This window comes from Lepidothrix coronata, unplaced genomic scaffold, assembly GCF_001604755.1.
Source record: "Lepidothrix coronata isolate B3197 unplaced genomic scaffold, Lepidothrix_coronata-1.0 Scaffold21, whole genome shotgun sequence".
NCBI classification, from domain to species: domain Eukaryota; kingdom Metazoa; phylum Chordata; class Aves; order Passeriformes; family Pipridae; genus Lepidothrix; species Lepidothrix coronata.
This window is the reverse complement of record NW_016690201.1, coordinates 2441649-2465851: the sequence shown is the minus strand read 5'-3', so window position 1 is coordinate 2465851 and position 24203 is coordinate 2441649. Positions and strand designations below refer to the sequence as shown.

At 43.5% G+C, this 24203-nt stretch overlaps 1 protein-coding gene across 1 annotated transcript; it reads left to right on the top strand.

The window, feature by feature from the left end:
* Positions 1 to 7492: 7492 nt before the first annotated feature.
* On the top strand, positions 7493 to 23953 carry PPME1 (protein phosphatase methylesterase 1). Its single transcript, XM_017807967.1, has 13 exons — positions 7493 to 7586; positions 9336 to 9428; positions 11393 to 11450; positions 11966 to 12017; positions 13846 to 14000; positions 14521 to 14611; positions 14893 to 14958; positions 15540 to 15675; positions 16120 to 16249; positions 16699 to 16743; positions 17532 to 17596; positions 18714 to 18781; positions 19720 to 23953. Exons 1-13 carry the CDS (start codon positions 7548 to 7550, stop codon positions 19736 to 19738), a joined length of 1017 nt encoding a protein of 338 aa, XP_017663456.1. The 5' UTR covers positions 7493 to 7547; the 3' UTR covers positions 19739 to 23953.
* The last annotated feature ends 250 nt before the right edge of the window (positions 23954 to 24203 follow it).

Here is a 24203-nt window from a genome sequence, read left to right as displayed (position 1 = left end):
GGTGCTTATTGAGGGGTCTGGAGGGAGGGGCGCTCGTATTGAGGAGTCTGGGGGGGAGCTCGGATGGGGGGTCTGGAGGGAGGGATGCTTGGTTTTGAGGGGTCTGGAGGGAGGGGCGCTCGTATTGAGGAGTCTGGGGGGGAGCTCGGATGGGGGGTCTGGAGGGAGGGATGCTTGGTTTTGAGGGGTCTGGAGGGAGGGCGGCTTGTGTTGGGGGGGTCCGGAGGGGGGGCTCGTATTCGAGGGATGTGGAGGGAGGAGTGTTTGTAGGGTCTGGAGGCATGTATTGGGGGTCAGGAGAGAGGGGTGCTCGTTTTTTGGGGTGTCTGGAGAGCGGGGTTGTCATTATTGGGGGGTCTGGAGGGAGGGGAGCTCATACTTGCAGGGCCTGGAGGGACGGATTGGGGGGTGTGGAGGGAGGGGTGCTTGTTTTTGGGGTGTCTGCAGGGGGGAGTGGTCGTACTGGAAGAGGTGCTCATTATTTGGAGGGGGTGGCTTTTTGGGGGGGATATGGAGGGAGGGGTGGTCGGTATTTGGACGTCTGGAAGAAGGGGTGCTCATACTGGGTGTAGAGGGAGAGGTGGTCGTTTTGGGGAGATCTGGAGGCAGAGGGGGGTCATGTTGGGGGTCTGGAGGAAGGGGTGGCCCTGCTTCCCAGTGCTCCAGGAGAAGCAGCACCCGGATCAGGCTTCTCCAGCACTGCACACAGTATCCTCAGGGCTGAGGGGAGGTGCCAGGTCCCGGGATTGCTCTCCAACCCTTTTTTCCAAATCCGTTTGCCATCAGTTTTGGAAGGGAGTGTCAAGAACCTTTTCCATCTGGTACCTCAGAGCGTGGCTGAGGGAGAGGTGTTTTGGAATTTTTGGGAATTGGATTCCTAAGTCGGAGTTGGACTTTGATGATCCTTGTGGTGGGTCCCTTTTTCCAGCTCAAGGTGTTCCACGATTCTGTGAAATGGGATTTCTCAGCAGCAGGTTTCCCTGTGAAGTAGGTGAGCTCTGCCGAGGGACTTGAATCCCTGCTCCAGGTGATGGAAAATCTGGGATACTCTTAAATCTTTCAAGCAGGAGTTGAGAGCACATTTTGGGAGCTGTGGGAGAAGTTTGACTTAAGGATGTGGATGGCAAGTAGAAAGGATAGAACGGGCAAGAACAACCCTTATTCCCTGAGTCAGGGGGAGAAAATGGGTTGCAAATGGGATACTTTTGAAGGGAATTTCATAATTCTGCCTCCAAAGGTTGTGGTGTGAGGAGAAAAACAGGATTTTGCAGCAGTTGGTTTGGAGGGAGGGGGGTTCCAAGTGCAGAGGGAAGCAAAGGAAGCTGGCAGGGATGGTGCAGATTTAAAACATGGAGGTTTTAACTAATTTAATTAACCAGAAAAACTGAGGTTTTTGTTAAATCTGGAGAAAATGTGTTTTCAGGGATGTGAGAGTATGGAATTTGAGGTCTGGCTTGTGACAGAGACCAGAGGTTGGTGCTCTGGTCCTCTCCACCTCAGGACCTCTGCTCGATTCCTGCTCCATTAGGAGGATAAAAATATCCTACAATTCCCCTAGGAAACCTGCTTTGATGCAGGAAATCAGATAACTAAAAGAAATAATGGGAATTATTGGAAATATGGAAATAAACTCTTGGGGTATTTATGGATGGGAGAGGATCATTTTCCTCTCCTTTAAAGCAGAGTTTAAAAAGGTCAGTACACATCTCATTATTTTTGGATTCCCATCCATGTTTTTGGATATCCATTGATTATATTTGGATGGATGGAATGCAGTTGGTGTTGTTAGGACATGAATTAATGGTGCCAAATCTTCATCAAACACTGCTTTATTTTAATATGAATTATTTTAAAGGTAAGCTTCACCCAAGTGTTTACTGGCAAGGCCTTTAGTTAAGCAAAAAAGTTATGTTTTAGGATTAATTTAGAAATTAGAAAATAAGTAAACTTGAATGACTTTCTCTCTTTCAGGACTGTTGTCTGCTCTCCTGTGACTCTTGGTTACCTGGATTGAGAGTTTCCTTATGAAATGTGGGGTTGTGAAGAAGCCACTAAACTCCAAATTCCCCAGTTCGTGTCATGGGGAGGGTTGGATTTCACAGTGGTGTGTTGAAGGTTACATGGACATACAAAGCTAGATTCAGTGTTAAATATATTATTTAATTTTGCTGGCTCTGTTCAGAACAGGTTTCACCAAGCAAAGTCTGCCAAGCACAATTTTCCCGGTTTAGGTGAAGAAATTAAATTTTTAATTCTTCCTCTTGTTTTATCCTGTTTAACTCATCCTTCACAGCTATTTTGTGTATTTTTTAATGTGCTTTATACAGTTTTCATGCACTGTAAACTTTGTCAACACCCCATCCAACCCTTGTGATAGTTTTTGTTAGAAAAACTGACAAAAGTAAAGGCATTTAAGTTACTGAATTAATGAAGTTCTGTCAAACCAACCCCCCCCATGTATTTGTTGCTTCATTTGCTCATTGCAGGTAAACAAACAACTCATAACGGGCATTTCCAGGGATTTTTCAAAGGGTTTTATAGACACTTGTGGGGGTTTTTTTTTCTATTTAGAGATATTTATGCTCATTAGTAGCAATCCCATATATTAATTTATACAATTCTTCCTGTCTTGCTGCACTTTGGAGAGTTTTTAAACACTGTTAGGGAATTATGAAGGAAAGTTTGCTTTCTGTTGTCCTATAAACCTTTTTTTTCCCTTTCAAATACTTCCTGAGAGCACTGATATGAAACCTGTTGTTGTGGTTAAGGATCAAGAATTTCCCTGGAATTCTTCCCCTTGGAAGCAGCAGGGAACAGTCCATAATAATGTTGTGTTGTGTGCCACAGTTGTATTTTTTGTTTCCAAGTAAATCCCTTTATGGTGGACATTCCTGGTTGCACACCCAACATGGAATGGCCTCATCCAGAGGGGCCTGTGGCTTGTATGGAAAGGAGACAAGAAAAAGTGGGATAGAGTTTAGCTTAGGCTGAGTTTATCCTTACAAGGTTCAGTACAAACCAGGACTGCACAATGGGATAAAACAGCTGCAGAAGGTGCCCAGAATGTGTTTTGTAATTCCAGCTTAATGTGCTGGAGTTTAAGGATCATTCCAGAAAAATTATTCTGTCGCACCCATTTCTGATTTGCTTTGCTGGATCCTTTAAAAAGCACTAATTAGTTTTGTCAGTTCAAATATTTGGTCAGCAAAATGTTGCTTCAGCATAGGAAGGTGCAAACCCACAGCTGCTGTTTAATGGGTTCGCTTCTAATTTTGAATTTTGAGTGTGTGTTGTGCTAAAAAAAGCAGCTCTAGATAAATTCAAAATCAAAGATACTCATTCTTTTCTCGGGAGAAATGTTTTCCACCCCCTGTGGTCACTTGGGATTTTGTGGAAAACTCCACATTTATTCTGCCCTTTGAGGGGGTTCAGTGTTAAATCTGAGGTTATTTTATGTTTCAGCATTGCTCGGAGGTATTTTCTTTTCAATCAGGTATTTGCATCAGAGGTGACAATAGTTTTTAATTCCCGACTCCTCTTCACTTTCTGCTCCAATTCCCTTGCAAACATAGGAATTCTTGTTAATTTTTTTCCCTCAGATATTCCACATTTGTCACACAACTATTAACATTTTCCCTGGAGGTGTTAACTCTTGTTGAAGCTGCTAAATCCATCAGTAGGGCAAGTTCCTGAGGAAGGGCTCAGCTTTGATTTCATGGATTCCTCTTGCAATTCCTGAGCTACTCTCCGTGGATCTGTCGTGGTATTACCATCTGCCTGCCTTTTGCATGGATATTTTAGCATTGGATCTCTGCTGTCAGAAATGGAAGGAAGTGCTCAAGGCCAGGTTGGCCAGGGTTTGGACTAGTGGAAGGTAGGGATGACAGGGGGTTGGAATGGGATGGGCTTTAAGGTCCCTCCCAACGTAAATCAGTCTGGGATTCTCTGAAAAGCTGGATCTGTTCCCAGGGAGTGGTTAGATGTGGAAAATGGAGAAGCCTTACAGGTTTATTCTGTGGTCCAGGGATTGTGTATCAGTGCTCCCAGGAAATGGGAAACCTTTTTTCCAGGAGAAGGAGCTGCTCCAGGCCAGCCTAAGAGTCTTGAGACTGAGACCAAGTTCTCCAGGTTCTCTTAAATCATCTGCTTGGGAAAACAAGCAAAAAATCCCCTTCAATCCAAGCAACTTCTGAGTTAATTTAATTTACCTATCTCTGTAAAGCTTCTTGCTCTATGCCCTGTTTTCCAGTCTGGATTATTTCTATACTTCTCTGGATCCTCTTCCAGTTATACCTTTAATTTATCGATCCAGCTGCAGGTTTTGGTGATTTTTGGTTAGTGCTGTGCTTCATATTCCCCGTGTCAGCCTCGAGTGCTTAAAAATCTGCATTTAACGGTAGAAACTCTGGGGTTTGGTGTTTGTGGCAGATCCTGAGCCCGTCGCCATCTGTGAGGTATTTTGTGTCGTTGCAGCTTGGTCTTGTGGCCTTGGTGTACAACAGCAAAAAGTTCATTTCTTGCTTTTTATTACCATTAATTTTGATGCTGAATATCCCAAATTTGTGCTACTGAGGAGTCGTATGATTTCATACATCTCCCACATGTTATGGATTCCCTGGCTGTCCATCCTGCAACCCTTCTTCCAGAAAAATTCATTAATTTGTCATACAGCCAAAACTCTTCATGGCGTAATCAGGAGCTTCCCCATGTCCTGCCTCCCCTATGGATAAGAGAATTCCCTTAAAATTTCTGCTATCACGATGCAGGTGGTGAGTTACCAGGGAGTTCCTGCTGTTTACCAGGTTTATGGATTACATTGGAAGGGGTGTAACAACATGATATTTTCTAATCACCTGGAATTCCTCAGGAAAATCAAACCTAAATCCAGCTGTAACATGCTGTGGAAAAGTCTGGCTGCAGTTGAAATGGTGTATTTTAAAAGGATAGCAGAATTTATTTCTTACCTAGTCAAAAACGGGACAAGGGAATTTGTCCAAGCTGTGAGAAGTTCTCTCCATCTCCAGAAAGAACCAGAATGCTGTGGAGAGAGCACATGATCAGAGCTGGGATGGCTTCCAGGGAAAAATTAAGGTTTGAATATGATATTTTTTTCTTGATCAGAGTATGAGATTAAGCTGAGGCAGTAAAAGAGATTAATATTTTCTGGATTTACGTAGGTGACACCCCATTTTATTTGATTGAAATTTGACAAGAAGTCTGGAAACCCGCAGGAGGAAATTTGGTCCTGGAATTCGGGGGGCAGCGGGTTTATGTTTCATACTCTAGAAATACGAGGGGAAGTAGGAGTTCTCTTTCTACAAAATCCAAAAGCTGCTTTGCCTGTTATGTTCTATTTCCTTAGGAAGCCGTGAATTCAGGAGAAATTTCCTTCCACAGGCATTTTTCTGCTGGGAAGGTCTTTCACCCCTCACGCCCATGCTGGATTTTAATATTCTGTGCTGCCTGGTTTCTTCCCCCAGATGAGCTGAAGTGCAAAAACACAGTTAAAATGGTGCAGTTACTCATCCTGGGCTCGAATGCAGCCTAATTATTCCACTTCCAAAATTAAGCCCTACTCTTTTAGCCTTCCTGAGTAAATACCAGCCCGAGAACCAGATTTTGCATCAACTGAGTCATCAGGAAAATTCTGATTGCGGAGCTTTTTGTTGGAAATGGGGATACAAGGAGAGGGCACAGCTGCACCTCTTGAAAAATAAATTGTTTTTTTTCAACTGGGCACCTTTGAGAGCTGGTTTATGGGATGTCCACAGGCCTAATGATAATTTAGGGGGATTGCATTCCATGGAGTGCTGGATACGCCCTGACATTAGTACTGCAGGAGCAGCTCGTTTAAGGGGTGATTTGTTGCAGTGCTTTGTGATGTAACCACCAAAAAACTGCAGCAGAAATGATTGCAAAGAGGAGATGGGGAATAACGACTGTAATTCACAATTTGGAAATGTTTTCTTGGGAAAACCAGGGTTTTTTTTGCTGCCTTTGTTCAGTTATTATTCCCTGAGCACATGGAAGAAGACACCAGGTTATATAAAAAGGCCAAAGGTAATTCCTAGACGTGAAGGGGCCACAGGTAGTAGCATTGATGTCCTAGTTTTTCGTCACTCCAAGTCCACCACCCTGGTGTGGAAATACTCCACCAGCATCTGTGTTGCACAGTTTTGTTATTGTGATCCTTAATTTAAAATATCTTTTAAAAATCCTACCTTTTAAAATTTATTTGTTTTTTATTTTAATAAATATAGCCTCACTGTGTTTTACCTGCATTGCTGGACTTGAAAGCATCCTTCCTAATGAGGTATTTTTAGGATTGGATATCGTCAGATTCCCAGGACATTACCTGTAGAACTCTAAGGACATGGAAAACAGCATTTTGAGGAGTGTTTATTGCATTTTATGATGATGTTTTCCCCATGGTCCTTATACTTAACTGAGGCAGGATAGACATGGAAGCACAAAATGAATTAATTTAGTTGTTCTCTCTCTTCCCTTCACATTCCTGTTGTTGCTTTACCTCCCATTTTAAATACTTTTTATGTCAGATTTTTAACTGTCGCAATAAATTTCACAACAGTTGAGCTGTAATTAAAACTTGCTGCTGTGAAATTAAACCTGGTGGATGGATTTTATTTATTCTGCTTCCAACGGTGTTTTTAATTTATAAATTAATTTTAAAAAATAATTTATAAATTAAATTTATACATTATTTTAATTTATACCACACTCTTCAATTCTAGCCTTTGGAACAGGTTGACTTTCTATTTGAATGTTACTTCTTCCAAAAATTAGAGGGGATTTCTAGGAATATTATGATCTGTGCCAGGTAGTAGGTGGTAAATTACTAACCTTCAGTAAATCTCTGACACTGCTTTTTAATACTGTGGGTCAAGGTGACTTCTGAGAGCAACATATTCTTTTTTTTTAAATTATGATTCATGGGCTGAGTCATAAATTTGGGATGGCTTCCTGTGTTCCAGGCTCTGGAGTACTCCAGCCATGTGAGTGTCAGATTTGCCTCAAGGCCAGAGCAAAATTACGAAGTATTTAATGCAAAGTATTATAAATATAAAGTATTTAATGACTTTTGACTCTGTTCTGAAGCACCTGCAAACTGGGAGGTTGTACTGGGATGGTATCTCCGTATTCTGTGTTCCTTTTATTTTCCCTTGGCTTACTGTAGTATAAATCACCATTTTCCAGTTTTCCTTGGAATTACTCGATGAGGAACATACTCTTCTCTCTGTTTCCACGAGTTCTCCTCAATAGCAGTAACAATTAGGGAAAAAAAGGAAGGATTTCCTCACTGACCATAAAATCCTTAATATTGTTGTTATGTGGGAATTTCACTTCCAGTCCTGAACTGTTGCATAACACCAGCATGTTCTCTTCAGTGGATGGAGGGAAGCCTGGATGCCAATTTCAGTAGAAGATTTTAAAAATAACTCCTTTCTTAGGGATTTTTTTTTTTGTCTTGCAGCCCTGGAAGAAAGAGGGATTTTTCACCAGTGCTTTGGAGCCAGTACTTTGAATCTATGGAGGATGTTGTGGTGGAAAATGACACTGGCAAGGATATATCCTTTTATTTGGCAGATTTGACTTGTCGTAATCTCAGTGACTGGGGTGGTATCACATATTTATTGGGGTTTATTGGGGTTCTCTTCAGCTTTTTCATGTATTTCTTCGCATCTTCCATTATGTCCCTTGCAGGGCTCCTTATCAGTAACTAGAACTATCCCTTTTAAGCTCTTCCTAGCAAGGCCATTGTTTCTTTAGTAATCATTAATTCAAAAGGAGTATTTCCACCAGCTCAATACCATTTTTTGCAGGCAAACACTCAGCAGGTTCCCATAATTCAAACCCTATCAGGATCAAAGCTGTTTATTGATTTTTATTAACAACTTTAGCAGTACAACAGGTCAACCTCAACATCAACACTTAGATGTTGATAAATACTTCCAAATTTTTGGCTGAGGTGGTGATGCCATTGGAGTCTTCTGGCAGTGCCAGCCAGGTTTTTTTCTGCAACTGTTTCTTCTCCAAGATTAGGGAAACCAAACTTTCAGGCTATTTCTCTCCAAATACCAATTTAGTAATTACTCCTATAATTCCAGTAGCATATGATGCTTTGAAATGAGAGAATTCTCTCTCCTTGTTGTTTTGCTCAGCTTGTCATTATGGATTTGTCCAGCTGATCCCATGAATTCTTCATGCCCCAGCCCTGGAAGTGTTCCAGACCAGGTTGGATGGGGCATGGAGCAACCTGGTCTAGTGGAAGGGGTCCCTGCCCATGGCAGGGGTGGAACTGGGTGTGCTGTAAGGTCCCTTCCAACCCAAACCACTCTGTGATTCCATAGTGATTTGTGATGTGCACCTTGCCTGCGTTTAATGTGCAGTCCCCTGAGGCCCCAGTATGAAATAAAAAGCATAATAGATCTATTTGAATAGGTTGTGCACATAAACATCCCAAATTTAAGCAAAGCTTAGTTGTTTGGGATTTTTTTCTGCTCCCTTTAGAGAAGCTTCAGCTTCATATGAAAGGTTGTGGGCAGATGTGAACTGTGGAAGCAGCTGAATTAATGGGTGGGCTGGTGCCCTCTGCTCTGCCCCAGTGACCTGTTAGAGTAATCTGGGGTGGGAGGAACCTTAAAGCTCATCCTGTTAACACCCCCTGCCATGGGCAGGGACACCTCCCACTAGACCAGGTTGCTCCAAGCTCCATCCAACCTGGCCTGGAACACTTCCAGGAATTGGACAGCCACAGCTTCTCTGGACAACCTGTGCGAGGGCCTCCCCACCCTCACAGGGAAGAATTTCTTCCTAATATCCCATCTAGCAGTGCCCTCTAGCAGTGGGAAGCCATTCCCCCTTGTCCTGTCCCGCCAGATCCTTGTCCAAAGTCCCTCTCCAGCTGCCTTGGAGCCCCTTTAGGCACTGGAAGGGGTTCTAAGGTCTCCCTGGAGCCTTCTCTTCTCCAGGCTGAACACCCCCAGCTCTCCCAGCCTGGCTCCAGAGCAGAGGGGTTCCAGTCCCTGTGGCTTAGTGGCTTTCTAGTTTTCTCTCAGTTGTTCGATTCACTGTTGTGCACAGGGGGAAAAGGGTAGGGGCAGGACATGTGGGAATTATGGGGAGGAGAAAAACTGGGCAGCTGGAAAACAACTCTTGAAGCTTAAATTCAGTTACGTTTTGTCCGGGTAATGCTTGAACAAAATCAGAGGGAGAAATGGGTACACAAGGGTGGAAATAAAACACTGTTGGGTATTGCAGGCTCCAAATCCAAGTGACTTCGAGTAACTCTCTGGAATGCCCTTAACTGTTCATACACTTTTCGAATTTACAAAAGTGGGTTAGAGGGGCCTGTCCTGCTGCTGTTACACGGTGGAGGCCACTCTGCCCTGTCCTGGGCTGTGTTTACTGTAAGTAAAGCTGCTGCTTGAGAGAAATAAATGTGTGTGGAAATGTAGCTGTGTGAGTGTGGGTTCAGCTCTGGGAAACACAGGAAAACAATGTTATTAAAGATAATAACAATATTATCTTTGCGTGGTTGAGGTCCTGCTGAGAAACCTCATTTGCTGCTCAAGCCACTCTGAAACACAGACTGAAACTCTCTGAAACAAAAACTGAGGTGGTGCCAACCAGGAGTGGCTGTGGGGACTGACCAAGCCAGAATTCCTCCATCCCACCCATTCCCTTTGAAAAATGAAGGAAGAAAACTGAAGACTTCAAATTATGATCTCGGAGGTCCCTTCCAACCCAGCTGATTCTAAAGTAAAATCACTTGCAGCATGGGATGTTTATTTAGGACCTTTTTAATCCAGCAACTCTTTGAGTTCTCTGGTGTCCTTAACAGATAATAGGATGACTTTCATGGAATTGTGACACCTCCATGTTTTCCCTGTGCCTTTGTTCCCCTTTAATACTTTTGAGCACTTTCATGGTGACTTCGTCATTTCGATCTTTGCTTAAAGGCTGCCAAGAATGACCATTTTACAGGAGTCACTAGCAACTGCTCTTAAATTCCCCACAGGATTGTTGAGTAATCCTAATGAAACCATCTTATAATATGATGGGACACACCAGAAAAATGCTTTTCCAACTGGACCGTAATTTTGGTGTCTGTAATATTTGTTAGTTTTAGCACCTGCTACAAAATTATGTCCTTTGTGCATTTTGGAATGAATTTGTCCCAAGCAATCAAGTGTTAAATGTTTAGGATGAACCAGAGCTTATGAAAACGAACCCAAACCCCACTTTCAAAATAAAAATAACACAATTTGAGAAGCATTGAGGGTAACCACCTATAAATAAAATAACCTGCAGGAGCAGTGTGTTCCTCATTTCTCTTGCTTATTGAGCAGGGAACTTCTTGAGTGACGAGTCTGGACTTCTCATGGCCAAAATACCCCAGTTTGGATAAAACTCAGGGCACTGAAAGTCCTTCCACTTCCTCACATCACACCAATGATCCTCTTTCCTTACTGCCTACTAACAGTAGTCTGATTTTTAGCAGCAGACCTCTGTTAAATTATTGCTATGCTGCATAAGCACCTTGCAGATGGCAGTTTTGCAGTGTCTTTAGGGGCTGGAAAATATTAACTTCTGGATTCAGTGGGTTTTGGAAGAGCAACTGCTACAGCCGTTTAGGAGTTGAATAACTGAAAAATCAAAATAAGGGAGCTGAGTGGCTTTTGGCATTTATGTAGGTGGTTCTATTAAGAATTCCTCAGCAAATTTCCCTGTTCCTGCAGGGCTGTTATTTAAATAATCAATGATTGCTTAACACAGAGGTCTTCCTGTCAACAAAGAATGCCACTTAATCTCTATGATGCCTGAAATAACTTAGTTACATTGATCTGCCAGGGACAAATAGAGCCATAATTGTGTTGCAGCCCTACTTTACCTTAAAAAAAATTATTCCCTTGTTCCCCCCGACCTCTTTGGACTAATCAATTTTTATACATTTCAGCCTGTAAAACTCTATTGTTTGAGAGCAAATTGAACATGTGCTGCAAAGCAGCTGCTTCATCGTCATGTCAGCCATGTAGCCGGGAGTTCATTCTGTACCATCTGGGGCTTGGAGAGGGAGGGAATTCCTTTGGTGTCCATAATCCCACTGCTGTTTCAGTTTTCAGAGGTGCTGCAGAGCTTGAATTCATGATGTGGTGAATGTTTGTAGTGTTTGATGCACAGGGAAATAAATGTCCTCGTTAGCAGTGGCAAGGATGGAGCTTTTGGTTTATTAAGGATCATTTTATGTAATATTCTTGCTTGCTGTCTGTAACACTTTATCCAATCCAGGTTCAGCCACTCTGTTGGCAATGAAGGGTTTTTAGGGAATGCTTGATGTTGCTAATCCCACTCTCTCTGTCCCTCCTTACAGTCTGCAATCATTAACAGGATCCAGTGTAGGATCGTGGCTTTGGATCTCCGAGGCCACGGTAAGTCAAATAAATAAACCTGGGATCACATCAGCGTGTTATACTCTCTGTTTTTTTTAAAGATGTAGTGAATTCCTCGCAAAAATTACTAAGAAAGCATCTTAAGGCATCCCAATTTTTATTCAAAAGCAGGGATGGAAAAGTGGCTTCTGCCAGGAGCTGAGACTCCCTGAACTTCTGTGCAAGGCACTGGTGGGTTTGTTCCTTCCACCAACCCCCTCCTTTGTATTTTCATGACCTTTAGGTAATCTTTACTATGAGAAATAAGGGCTGTTATTTAATTTTAAGATACACTGCAAATACAGCACAGTTATGGGCAGTATTTCCAACCCATAGTGCAATAACTGTTCCTATTAATTCTATGTTTCTTAATAATTCATGTGCACTGCTGTAGGCTCACTGTTAGTATCTGCGCCAAAAAGCTCTGTACAGTCCCTGCTCTAAGTCCTGAGAGGGCCTGAACGTTTTCAACTGAAGTCAGTTTAACTTGGGGTTGTTTGTTTTTTTTTTTCTAGGAGAAACAAAAGTTAGGAATCCTGAGGATCTGTCTGCAGAGACTATGTCCAAGTAAGGAAGTTTAAGCTCATTTCTCTTTTCACAAACCTCTTATTTTCTTTGATTGAACAATAAACTACTTGAAGACATAAAACATTCATTCAAAGAGCTGGGATATTTCACTTCATGTGATTCTGGTAGTTATCCCTTCTTTTCCTTCCTTTTTAGGACAGTTTGAAATTGTTTGAAATTATGTCTTTGCCAGCTGAGTTGGATTCCAAACTGGAGTTATTCTCTGGTTTCCCTCAGTTTGTAAACTCAATGGCTCCACATCAGTGAGCATTTTAAACCTACAACACTTGCTAGAGAGTTTGTAATGGCAGGGGAATGCTTTCCTTGGAGATCTCTGGGAGGATTTTAGCCTGAAATCACCAGTTTGGCTCTCCCTCAGCTCCTGGAGCGAGCATTCAGTGTGGGGCCACCTTGGACTGGTGGCACCCCCAAAGTCTGGGCCACAGACTGAGATTTTTCAAGCATAGAGAGGGTTGTTTTTTCAACTACCACGACCTGCTTTGGTATGCAAATCCCCCTCTTGACAAAGCTGTAAGAAAAGCAAATACCCACTGTAAAGCACATTATGCTCTGCCCATGTTTAGTACAAAGAGACTCTTTGCTATGACTAAGTTAAATCACGAAGGATTTTGTAACCTTCCCATGGACAAATCCACTTGGTTTGTTGTGGGGAGGCCATGTGTGAAATGGATTCTGACTTCCATTGTGTACCTTATTCCTGCTGCTTATGCCTTGTCAGGCCCTGGTGTGTTACTGTCCTGAGGACATGCCGGATTAAATAATTAGAATGTTTTAGAACTGGAGCAGCACCACTGTGTGGGGAAAACAAGTCCCTTTTGTTTTCAAACCTTTCCCTCCTCTTAGCAATGAGCTTGAAAGTTAATCTTAAATATCTTTTAAATAGGAGCCTTAAATTAGTGCTGGCTTTATGCTTACTTTTTTAAATCAAATCCTCAAGCAATTTTCTCTAGCGGAGCAAACAAGCTAGTCAACCTATTTTTTTCCCTTCTTTTCTGTTTTCAGTACTGCTCAGTGCTCAGGTTCCTCAGAATGGTTGTAGTCAGGAAAGAAACTGGGATGTCTTTGAACTACAGTGCTCTTCAGTAAATTTCAACCCTTAGCTCTGCTGCTGCTTTGGGGGTTGAGGATCACATCATCCAGCTTTCCCATCCTGGGAAAATGTCAAGAAGTTGCAGCTTCAATTTAAGAAGGTTCCTTATGGAAAAGTTGGGAAATTGCCCCTTGCCTTGTAATATCTGTGCTTGTAGAAAGTCAGTCTTTTTGCTCATGCCCCATGTTGTTCACCTTTGCCTTGGTTAGCTGGGCTCAGTTATTTTCTCCCTTTAATTCCAAACAGTTCTTTTTTCAGAACAATGAATTTCTTGCTTTGTGCTTCCCTGCAAGAGGATTTGACAGCTTTTTCTCACCTTTTATTTAACATTCTCACCAGCAAATGTCAACCCAAAATGATTTCCTTGGGGAATCACAAAATTTGTATTGGGAGGAACCTTAAAGCTCATCTCCTCCTGGGTAGGAACACTTTCCAGTAGAGTGGGTTGCTCAAGTATCTTTTAAATGGGTGTCTTTTAAATGGGTACCTTCTAAATGAGAACTTTTTTTTAATAAAAACGGAAATGACGTGGATGTTCGGGAAAGCTTTGGCTTCAAGGATTTCCTTCACTGATACCGAGATGAAGCAGTGACAGGAGAAAAAACTTATTCCCTGTGGGTTAAAAGACAATTTGAAGCCAGAAATCTCTCTTGGATCGGTACTTTCTCCTCATGTAGAGGTGGAGATGCCAACCATGGTTTGCTCTCCCTCTGGCAGAGACGTTGGGAATGTGGTGGAAGCTCTGTATGGGGACCTTCCCCCCCCCATCATGCTGATAGGGCACAGCATGGGGGGGGCCATTGCCGTGCACACCGCGGTCGCGAACCTGGTGCCGAGTCTGCTGGGGCTGTGCATGATCGATGTCGTGGAAGGTGAGTGTGGGTTCCCTCAGATGACCTTCCACCCCTTTGGGTGGGCTTCCCCCTCCACTTTTTCCTTTAGCCCCGGTTCCCCCGGATACCAAAAGTTTTGCCCAGTTTTTAAACCAATTCCATCCTCCTAAAATAGCCTGCCCACACAAAAATCTTTCCTGTGTAACCCTCCCTTCTCCTCCCTTCTTCTCCCTTCTCTTCCCTTCTCCTTTTCCCTTGCTTGCTTTTTTCCTGCTAATTGCTTTGAAATACTTTCTTTTTAGTGGGGAAAAGGGTGGCTTTTCCTATAATGCCTGGTGCTAATTAATGTTTCCTTCTTGTCTTACAATCTGAATGTCCTACCTTTTCAAATACTAATTTCCCACTAAGGACCATTGGCTTAGGAATACTGTACTTTCCTTAACAACATTAAATCCCCGGGGAGCTCCAGCTCTCTCTGAAGGTGTTGCAACCAGTTCTGTATAAAGGGATATGGCAATGATTTCATCAGATGCCACAAAGCTGAAATACTTGCTTTTAGGAACAGCCATGGATGCATTGAACAGCATGCAGAACTTCCTGAGAAGTCGCCCCAAAACATTCAAGTCACTTGAAAATGCCATTGAGTGGAGGTAAGGGATGGATTAGTCTCTAAAATCACTTGTCTTCCCTGATTCCTCACCAGCACTTTTCCCACATGAATTTTAAATTCAGAGTTACAGTGACAAACGGGGGAGGGGGGGTGGGTTTGAAGTTGACTTGTAGCACAAGCCACTCCAAATTCCTTCTGACAACAGAGTTTGGGAATGGTTTGGGGAAATCTTGAACTATGCAGGGATTTTGCTCCTGTTTCTGGGCCTGCTGGTTCCTGAATCTCTTCAGTAAGTATTTCTCTCTTATTATTTTTTTCTAGTGTAAAAAGTGGACAAATAAGAAATCTCGAATCTGCCAGAGTTTCTATGGTCGGTCAAGTCAAACAGTAGGTTGCTTTTGGTTTATTTTATTTATTTTTTTTTAGAACTCTTAAAGTCATCTAGTCTGCTTTACAATATTTGCTACATGAGTGCACTTGAAAAGGAAAATTTCTTTGAGCAAAACCCACAAAGATTTAAAAGAAATCCACTGTGTTTTAAAAAGTTTAACTGTTGGGTGTTCCTTGATTTTCGTGCCTTTCTGCACACGTTAAGAAAAAAGTGTTATCTGAGGAGTGATCTGAGGTGGGTTTGGGGATGAATCAGAGTAACCTGCTCGTGGCACTTGAATCCTTGACATACCTGAAGCCTTTACAAATGTCTCACACTCCATTAAGAAAAGCTTAAGTTGATTTTTTGACCACTTCTGCCTCATCTAAGGAGCAGTTGGCATTTCTGTTTGCGCGGGATACGTGTGCTGCACATTCATGCAATCCCAGTCTTTCATCTGCAGCTTCTTCTGAACTTGAGGGGGTTTTTTCGGTGCCTGAGAAATTCCTGAACACTTTAAATTGAATTGTGGGTGGTTTTTTGTTTTGGAGCTTTTTTTCTTTTGGCAAGGAGTCAGTTTCTGGGTTTATTTTCACAGATGTGAAGGGGCTGCCAGTCCTGAATGTCCTAAAGCCATAGTGGAGGGAATTATTGAAGAGGAGGAGGAGGAGGAGGAAGAGGATGAGGAAGGGGGAGGCTCTGTCAACAAAAGGAAGAAAGAAGATGACACAGAGGTAGGGAGTTTCTTGCTGTATTTTCACTTTCCCATGCAAGAGTAGTCACCAGTAATTATCCAGATCATTCTGATTTGAAAAGGAGCAACTCCAGGGATGGAAAACTCCAAGTCTGAACGTTCAAACAATTTGTGACCTATTTATGTTAGGAAAAGAAATAGCAAATTGATTACCCTGAGTCCCTCAGCCTTGTCTTGAAGGCTCTTCTGCTCTTGGTGTAGCTCTTGCTGACTTTTTTATTACCTACTCGTGTAGTTGGACTCCGATTTGGAAAGAAATTTGGAGGAGGGAGGGTCATCCCCTGGATGTGTGTGATCCACCAGAGGGAGCCAGTATTTTTTATATATATCTCTATATACATGCACTTCCAAGTGGCTCCCTGAGTTCATTTTCTTCCTGCTGTTTTCCTGATCAGTAATGCAGAGCTCTCTCTCCTCCCTGCAGACAAAGAAGGAACATTTATACACGTGGCGGATTGAACTGGCTAAAACAGAAAAGTACTGGGACGGCTGGTTCAGGGGTTTATCCAACCTCTTCCTGAGCTGTCCCACTCCAAAGCTTTTGCTTTTAGCTGGTACGTGTCTCTCCCAGTCCTGTTTAGGTGTTCAGTGATGTCCCACTTGTATTTTAGAGAATAGGGTCAACATTTGGCTGCTGTGTTTCTCTGGGAATAGCAAACCTGCCTCTTCCGTGTTGGCTTTTCCATGTCTTTTGAAATACTGTGGTCTGATTGGAACTTCTCAACTGAAAATCAAATACACCTTAGGCCCTTTTTGTACCTTAGTAGGAAGTGAAGTGTGTAACCAAGATAAATCTCCTTTGAAGTTGTAGAGGGGGATGTGCTCTTGCATTTTTTGGCTGTGTTTCTTTCCTGTCACTTCACGGTCTTGAGGTGCAGCAGTGAAATGTCCTCATGGTGGGTGGCAGATGTGTTTATTTTGTGTTTTTCAAGCTAATGTCCTTTCAAAATGCAGTCATGTTCTCTCTGGCTTTTCTCCAATACATCTGTTTATTTGATTGTAGGTGTTGACAGGCTGGATAAAGATCTGACCATTGGGCAGATGCAAGGTAAATATTTATTTACTCCAGCCTTACTGTAATGCTCTTTTTGGAGGACATCTTGTTGCTATGGGTACAGTCTATATGCAAACGAATGTGCATTAAAGAATTAGCCCATCCCAAAGTGTTCTCTGACTCTTACCCTCAAGGAAAGGTGGGGAAGTTGAGGAGTAAGAGGCTGAATTAAAAGTTGTAAAGGACTGTTGCCATGGGTTTTGTTCAGTCCAGTGTTCAGTGTTCCAGCAGTGGAGGTCCCACATTTCTCTTGGATCACATTGTCTGTGAGGGCTTCTTTCTAGTCCATTTTCCCCCCCTTTTCTAGCTACATTCCTAATGTTCCTATGTAGAACACCTGCAACCATCTAAAATTGTCCCATCTCCTGGTGTTTCTGGCAGACATCAGACCAAGATTAAGCATCTTCATTAATGTTTTGGGATTTAGGCTGGTTTTTTAACCCATCCCAGCTTTCCAGAGCAACCAGTATTGGAAAATAGTATTGGATAACAGGATAAATGTTACCGTAAGGTAGATTTATAACAGTTTCAACTCTGAAAGGAGTTGCATTGAGAGGCTCCGAGAAGTTTAGCTTCATTTTAACTCCTGGGAACCTGCTCTAGTTACACCTAGGGAATGTGAATTATGCAGCTGATCCATGTATTATGTGGAGACCATCTCCTATTTGTGTTGTACAGTTTGCCCAGACTTCCACGCCATCCCTCATCCCTCTTTGCAGATGCCTTTAGTGAGATTTCTTGGTAAAGAATGTGAGATCCATGTGCTGACTCTTGATCCACAGGGAAGTTCCAGATGCAGGTCCTCCCACAGTGCGGCCACGCAGTCCATGAAGATGCTCCAGACAAGGTGAGCTCCACCATGGGATTGAAGCTGCATTGTTGTCCCAGCTCAAATGCAAACGGAATCTGTTCTTTACCATGGAGCAGAGATTATACTTCAGGGGTATTTTTTTTGGCACGGCAACTGGCTTTTCACAAGCAGCTTGGATTTTGAAGCTGGCTGGAAAACATGCTGGGTTGGGGATGTACCTAATCCTTCCCAGTGTGGATTTCTCATCCCTGCCTTTCCTCATGCGGTTCCCCACTATCCCTTGCACCAAGCTGCAGCTTTAGGGGTTGGTCTGTGTTTTGTTGAATTGAGTGGCTCACATTTTCCAAATGGAAACCAAATGTTCCTGAAACAGCTTTCAGACTGACAGAGCAGTGCTCCTTCTGGGCACTACTGGAATTAGTGTCCAGATAGAAGCAGGAATGTGGTTAGGAACACATCTGTTTTAAAGCTCTGACAGCTGTGAGTGTAAAACAGCCTTTTGGTGCTTCATTTTACAGTCCGAAATAGGTATTTTTATCTAAACATACTGATGGGATACTGAGAAGAAATGCTTCCCTGTGAGGGTGGGGAGGGCCTGGCACAAGTTGCCTAGAGAAGCTGTGGCTGCTCCATCCCTGGAAGTGTTCAAGGCCAGGTTGGATGGGGCTTGGAGCAATGTGGTCTGGTGGAAGGTGTCCCTGCCTATGGAACTGGATGAACTTTAAGGTCCTTTCCAACTCAAACCATTCCAGTATTGCTACTGTCAGGCTATTGTCTTGCTTTGCTCTTTATAGGAATAACTTGAATTGTGATTTTACCAGACCTTGTTTTAAGAATTACTGAAAAGGGTGGAGAAAAAGTTTGGTCGCTTCTTGGTTGCGAGATCAGTGTCAGAGTCAAACTGGAAGCATTTTACATACATATATATATGTATATATGCATATATATGTGTGTGTATATATATATATATATGAGCATGTATATATAAGCATACAGAGCTCTTGTTTTAAAGAAGCAAACTTTACTCAGCAAGAGAACCCCAAGGACATGAACTGTTGTTGGGAATGCTGCAGGTTTGGAAAATTGCCTGAATTTCTTGTTCTCTTTGTTCCCCTTTAAATCCTGCCCAATTTTTTTTTTCCCCTTTCCTCAGGTTGCTGAAGCTGTTGCAACATTTCTGATCCGTCACAGGTTTACAGAGCCCATCGGAGGATTCCAGTGGTAAGGTTTCATGAAAGCTGGAGCTGTGCTGCCTTTGAGCAGAACTTTTGCTCCTGCTGCCAGTTTGGCTCTCAAGGTGGGAGGTTGAAATTTTGGCATAATGCTAAAAACCACAGGTAAACAAACAGCTCTGAGTCACAGCCATTAATGCATTTAATGTTTATGTGTTCCCTCTGAATTTCTCATGTGCTAATTTCTTATGTCACTCCCCCTTGGAGAGGAGGAGTGAAGCTGATTCCTTCCTTTATAACCTTTCAGGGAAGCAAAATGACAAATTTTATGGCATTTAGCTTAAATAATATTTTATTTAAGTAATCAAGGCCTTGCAAACAACTTCCATCACACTTCTTTGGCTAAGAAATACTGATGAAATGAGGCAGGTAAAGCTGTGTACTTCACATTCCAGACTCTCTATACTTATCCCATGTGTTTTCCTATCAAAATGAATTATGGAAACCAGGCCTCTGTGATCAGCAGTGAGAGGAGGGTGTGACTGATAAGGTTGAGTGGAAAAACTCCCAAAGTCTTAGTTAAACCTCACAGAAAGTGTTTTAGGATCATATTTCAGGTGAGTGGTACAATCAGTTTGTTTCTTGAAGCAATCCTGAAATGTCTTCCTGCTTTTAGCTAAGAATTCCTCAATAAAAGCTGAAAACCCCAAAATGTGTGACACTGGACTGGCAATGCTAAAGAGTTATTGCTGCATGACCTCTTCCTTTTTTTCCCCCTTTATCTTGTGCCCTTGGGGATGAAACAGTAGAAATGCAGGACGAGGAGCTGCATATTTTAAGTTCAGTGAAAGAATATAGTGTAGGTTGGTGGGAGAGAGGGAGAAGACCAAAGGACTTTGCAGCTAAATTTAGGGTATTGCAGAATCTGCAGAGAATACTTGTATTTTAATATGGGATCTTTCTTCCACTCTCTTTTTTTCCTCCTAGTGTGTTTCCTGCTTGTTAATATCCTGGTGTTCTCCAGCACTGATTCCTGTTGTAAATAAACTGCACCAGAGGCCACTGTGATGTATCCATATGCTCTCATCTCCCAGTCCAGCAGCAGTGGGAAGTTGGTGTGAGATTCATCCCCTAGAACTAGTTCTCCAGTCTAAATTCTTAGGGACTTCCTTGCTGGGAAGCAGCTTCTACTGAAGACCATGAAAAGCTCTTCATACCCTTGGGAGTGGGATCCTCCTCTCTGCTGCCACAAGGAAAGACCTCCTGGAATCCCAAGTAGTTGATCAGACCAATCTCCATCAATTCTCAGGCTTTCTTGGACCCAACTGCAGAAGGGCCATGGACAGTCCAGATCCACCAAAGGCATTGCAGCACAGCCAAAGCTTCGGGATTTTTCTGTGGAGTCATCTTGGAAGTGCCCCTTAGATTTGGGTTTTATATATACACATTTTCTTTCCCCTAAAGCAGATGAGGAATTGGCTTTGTTGAGAGCTCAGGTTTCATCTCACCAACACCAGCTTTAGGGGTTAAGGTGTGGGAAGAGCCTAGAGGACACTTTCCTGGGAAAAGTTGGATGAGATTGTAACTCAAAAAGGTGAGGAGGAGCCGTGAGCTCCGTTTCAGTCCTGCAGTTTTCTTAGTACTTGTTTCAAGTTGTTTCTGGGAAGAATAGCCTGGATAACTCCATCTACTGCAGACACATCTCAAGAAGGGGACTCTGGGCCTGCGCTAATGGGGAAGACCCAAGAGCAGCAGGAACAACATGGCCAACAGGCTGTTTCCTGCCCCTGGCACGTGTTTGTGCTTCCCTTCTTGTAGCTGCCACACACAACTAAGCATTGCTCAGCATCACTAGAATGGCTGTAGGTGAAACCCTGGAAGAACTTGGAGTCAGTTCTGCTGATGTGGATGCAGAGGTGAGGCAGCTGCTCCCCCCAGAACTGGAGGAAGGACCTTTTTTCCATTGTCACTTCCTGGATCATTTTGCTGCCTGTCCTCCAGAATTCTATATACACAGAGAGCTTTTCTTCAGGGATAAATTATCCCTAGACAGAATCACGTGTGAGTGTAAGAGCAGACATGTTTTGGAGCAGTTTTCCTCAATATTTTCCCAGTGGATATCTGAAATCCCTTTTTTCCTGCCTGATGTCCATAACCCTTTGCTGCTGTAGGATGATTTTTGTGATTTGGGAGCTGTCATTTCCATCCATGTGTATATCCCATGACAAGAGCCATCAGGAATTCTTGGCATTTGAGAGAGGTGCAGGTGGGACAAAGGGTTTAACTTTGAGCCTGGTGGAAATCCACTCATCTCTGATTCACTGGGCACAGCGGTCCTGGCCTTGCTTCTGACACACCAGGGTGGGAAGTGCCTGGATTAGGGACAGGAAAAGCTCATTCCAGAGAGCTCTCCTCCCTCCTGGCACTTTGGCCATCAGGTGATTAAAAGAAATTGCTGGTTCCCAGCATTTCCCTCTGTAAGTCACCATGTGAATTACCGCATTAATTTCCTGTGGCCTTGATGTCCACCCCGTTCCTTATGGATTCAATGGATCTTCAATAATTGAGATGCAAAATAATACCTTCCGGAGACATATCCTGAAAATTGGCAAAATTCTCCTTTCCAGGCGACTCCTTTGTTCAAATTGTTAGGGATTAAATAATACAGTGTCTGTATCCAGAGTCTCACTTCCTGGGATAATTAAGCCTGTGGTCATAATCCTGAATGATCCCGGTGAATTCACATTCCTTCTTTGTAAGTAACTTGGAGAATCTAAGGGATTCCTCGTGTTATCTGTTTCATTTATGAGATCTGAAAAATAAATCCCAACCACACAGACCGCTCCGTGGAAAGCAGATCAGTTCTGTATTCTCTACAGGCACCACTGGAAAAGGTATGGCTTTTGGAATCCTGTTGATGAGGCCTATGTAGCCCATGGGGCCTGTTTGGCCTGTAGGGCCTGTGCGGCCTTTGAAGCCCATGGGGCATATGGGGTCTGTGGGGCCTGTGTAACCTATGGGGCCCGTGCGGTCCAGAGGGCCTGTGAGGCCTTTGAAGTCTGTGGGGCATATGTAGTCTAGGGGGCCTATATGGCCCTATGGGGCATGTGAGGCCTTTGGGGCCTCTAGGATCTGTGGGGCCTTTGTGGCCTCTGGGGCTGTAGGATTCTGTTTTGTTATTTAACATTTGAGAGGTGAGTGAAAAGAAAATAAATGTTTCAACAGCCTATTTAATGGTGCGTCCCTCTGTGCTGAGCTCCCAGCCCTGCCTTGCCTGGAATAAGTGGGAGTAGTTCAGGGACTGGTGCTGGATTTAAAAAAAAAAAAAAAAAAAGGAATTCCAGGGACAGCAGCAGTGTGGGAGTGGGTGGAGGGGAAATTCCTTTTGGTTCAGTCAAGCCATGTACATTTTTGAGACTGTACTTTTGTCTGAGAAGTATTAATGCTCCTGCTGCAGTTTCCAGGGAGCTACAGGCTGGGATAAATGGGATTTGGATGAGGGATAGCACAGGCTGTGAGAAAAGGGACTGCAGAGAGAAGGCATATGCTGTTTAGGTCATGAAAAACAGGGGCACAGAGTGAATTGCCCCCTAACTCCCAGCTTTTCACTGTGTTTTTCCTGCAGCCTTTGGATTATTTAGAAATCACACTTGCTTTTGTTCCAGTTATTGGATTTAAGATCAGTAGAAACTTTCCCAGTGGAAGATCCCAAGGCTTGGCAGGAGCATGAGATGCAGTTTGGGAGGCTGGTTTGCTACAGGCTTTGCTTTAATTTAATAAATTAAATAAATAAATGAAAAAATGAGGCCTAGGACGGGTTTTGCCACATTATACACACCAGAAAAAGCCATCAGTGACTGAATGGAGCACTGAGATTGTTGGAAAAAGATTATTTCCTCTATTGCTAACGCACGCGGTCTTGCTTTGAATAAACCAACCCTTGAACATGGAATGAAAACTCAGACCTGGGGTTTTCCAGATGGAATTCTCCCCTCAGGCTGTGACGGCATTTGCAAAGGTAATACCTTTATAGACAAAGTTGTTATTTTTCCCTTTTTTGGCCACAGAAAGGCCTAGAAAACCTGAGTAAGCCCATTCTAACCAGAGCCATGCATTGAAAAATTCCCCCCAGGAGGGTGGATTAGATATTAGGAAAAAGTTAATTTACATTTGAGGCTCTGGCCCTGGTTTTCCAGAGAGGTTGTGGATTCCCTATCCCTGGAAGTGTTCAAGGCCAGGTTGGGCGATGCTTGGAGCAATGTGGTGTAGTGGGAGAGAGTTGGAATTGGATGAGCTTTATGGTTGCTCCCAACCCAAATTACTCTGGCTCTGTAACTTTGGCACTGACATTTATCCTCCCTTCCACTATTCCCTTTTCTCTTGGGAGCAGAAAGGCCTGGGAAAAGAGCCTGGCAACCAGTGATTCACTGGTTTGAACTGGTGCTCCATGCTCTTGGAAATCTAGACATGAATCTTCAGCTGAGGTCAAAAAATTGAGTTTATGGGTTGTCCCTTCCAAGAAATCCTGGCCCTGGTGCATCTACTACCCATCTCACAGCCTGGAAGTGCCCTTTGTGTTGCCCAATCTTGCATCTCTTGGTTGTGTCATCCATAGTGACCCATCTGATGGCACCGTGTCCGTAAGGCATCCCAAAACAGGGGGATAGGGATAGGTATTTGATCCAAGCTTTGCTGTCGGATGCTTGGTCAGTTGTGGCCGAGCATTCCCAGTCTGGCAGGGTGACCTTTTATCACGTGCTGCTATTCCCAGATGGAAAACGTGTGTGTACGTGTGTGTGTATGCACGTGTGCGTGAGTTCTCCAAAGACCGCGTGCCATGTCCCGTGTCAGCCACATCCTGTTCCTGTCTTGTTCCGTGTCCATTTCCCTCGCCTACAAATAAAGCATTTGTGAAAAGCCTGGAGTAGGAATTCCTGCTTTCCCTTCAGCTGTGGTACTTGGGCTCCTCGGAGCAGCCAGTGGAGGAAAGGTGTTGATCCAGCTGTTCCTGTGCCATCCCCAAGCCTTGGGTTTTTCTGGTGACTCATGGAAGCCTCTTGTCATCCAAAATGCTCCTCCATCCCTTCCCTGCGCTGTAGTGTGGGGGGAAATGGGGAATTTAGCACCAGCTTTTGCTTTTCCCACTCCTTTCCATGACCAACTCCCATGTGTACAGAAACATCTGGAAGTAATAAACCATGGCCCTCGGGCTGCTGAGTAACCTGTGCTCTGTCCAACCATCTCTGAGTCCTGGCATAGTTGTTCCTGTTTGAAAAAGCGGGAATTTGGGGAAATTGGAAATCTTCCAGGCTGTTTCACGGTCAGGCAGGTTTAACAGACCCCCAAAGGGCTCCTGGAGCCTCTTCCCAGGGCTCCTGGAGCCTCTTCCCAGGGCTCCTGGAGCCTCTTCCCAGTGCTCCAGCTCCTGCTGTCCTGCCTGAACACTGCTTGCAGCTCCCCTCCACCCCTGT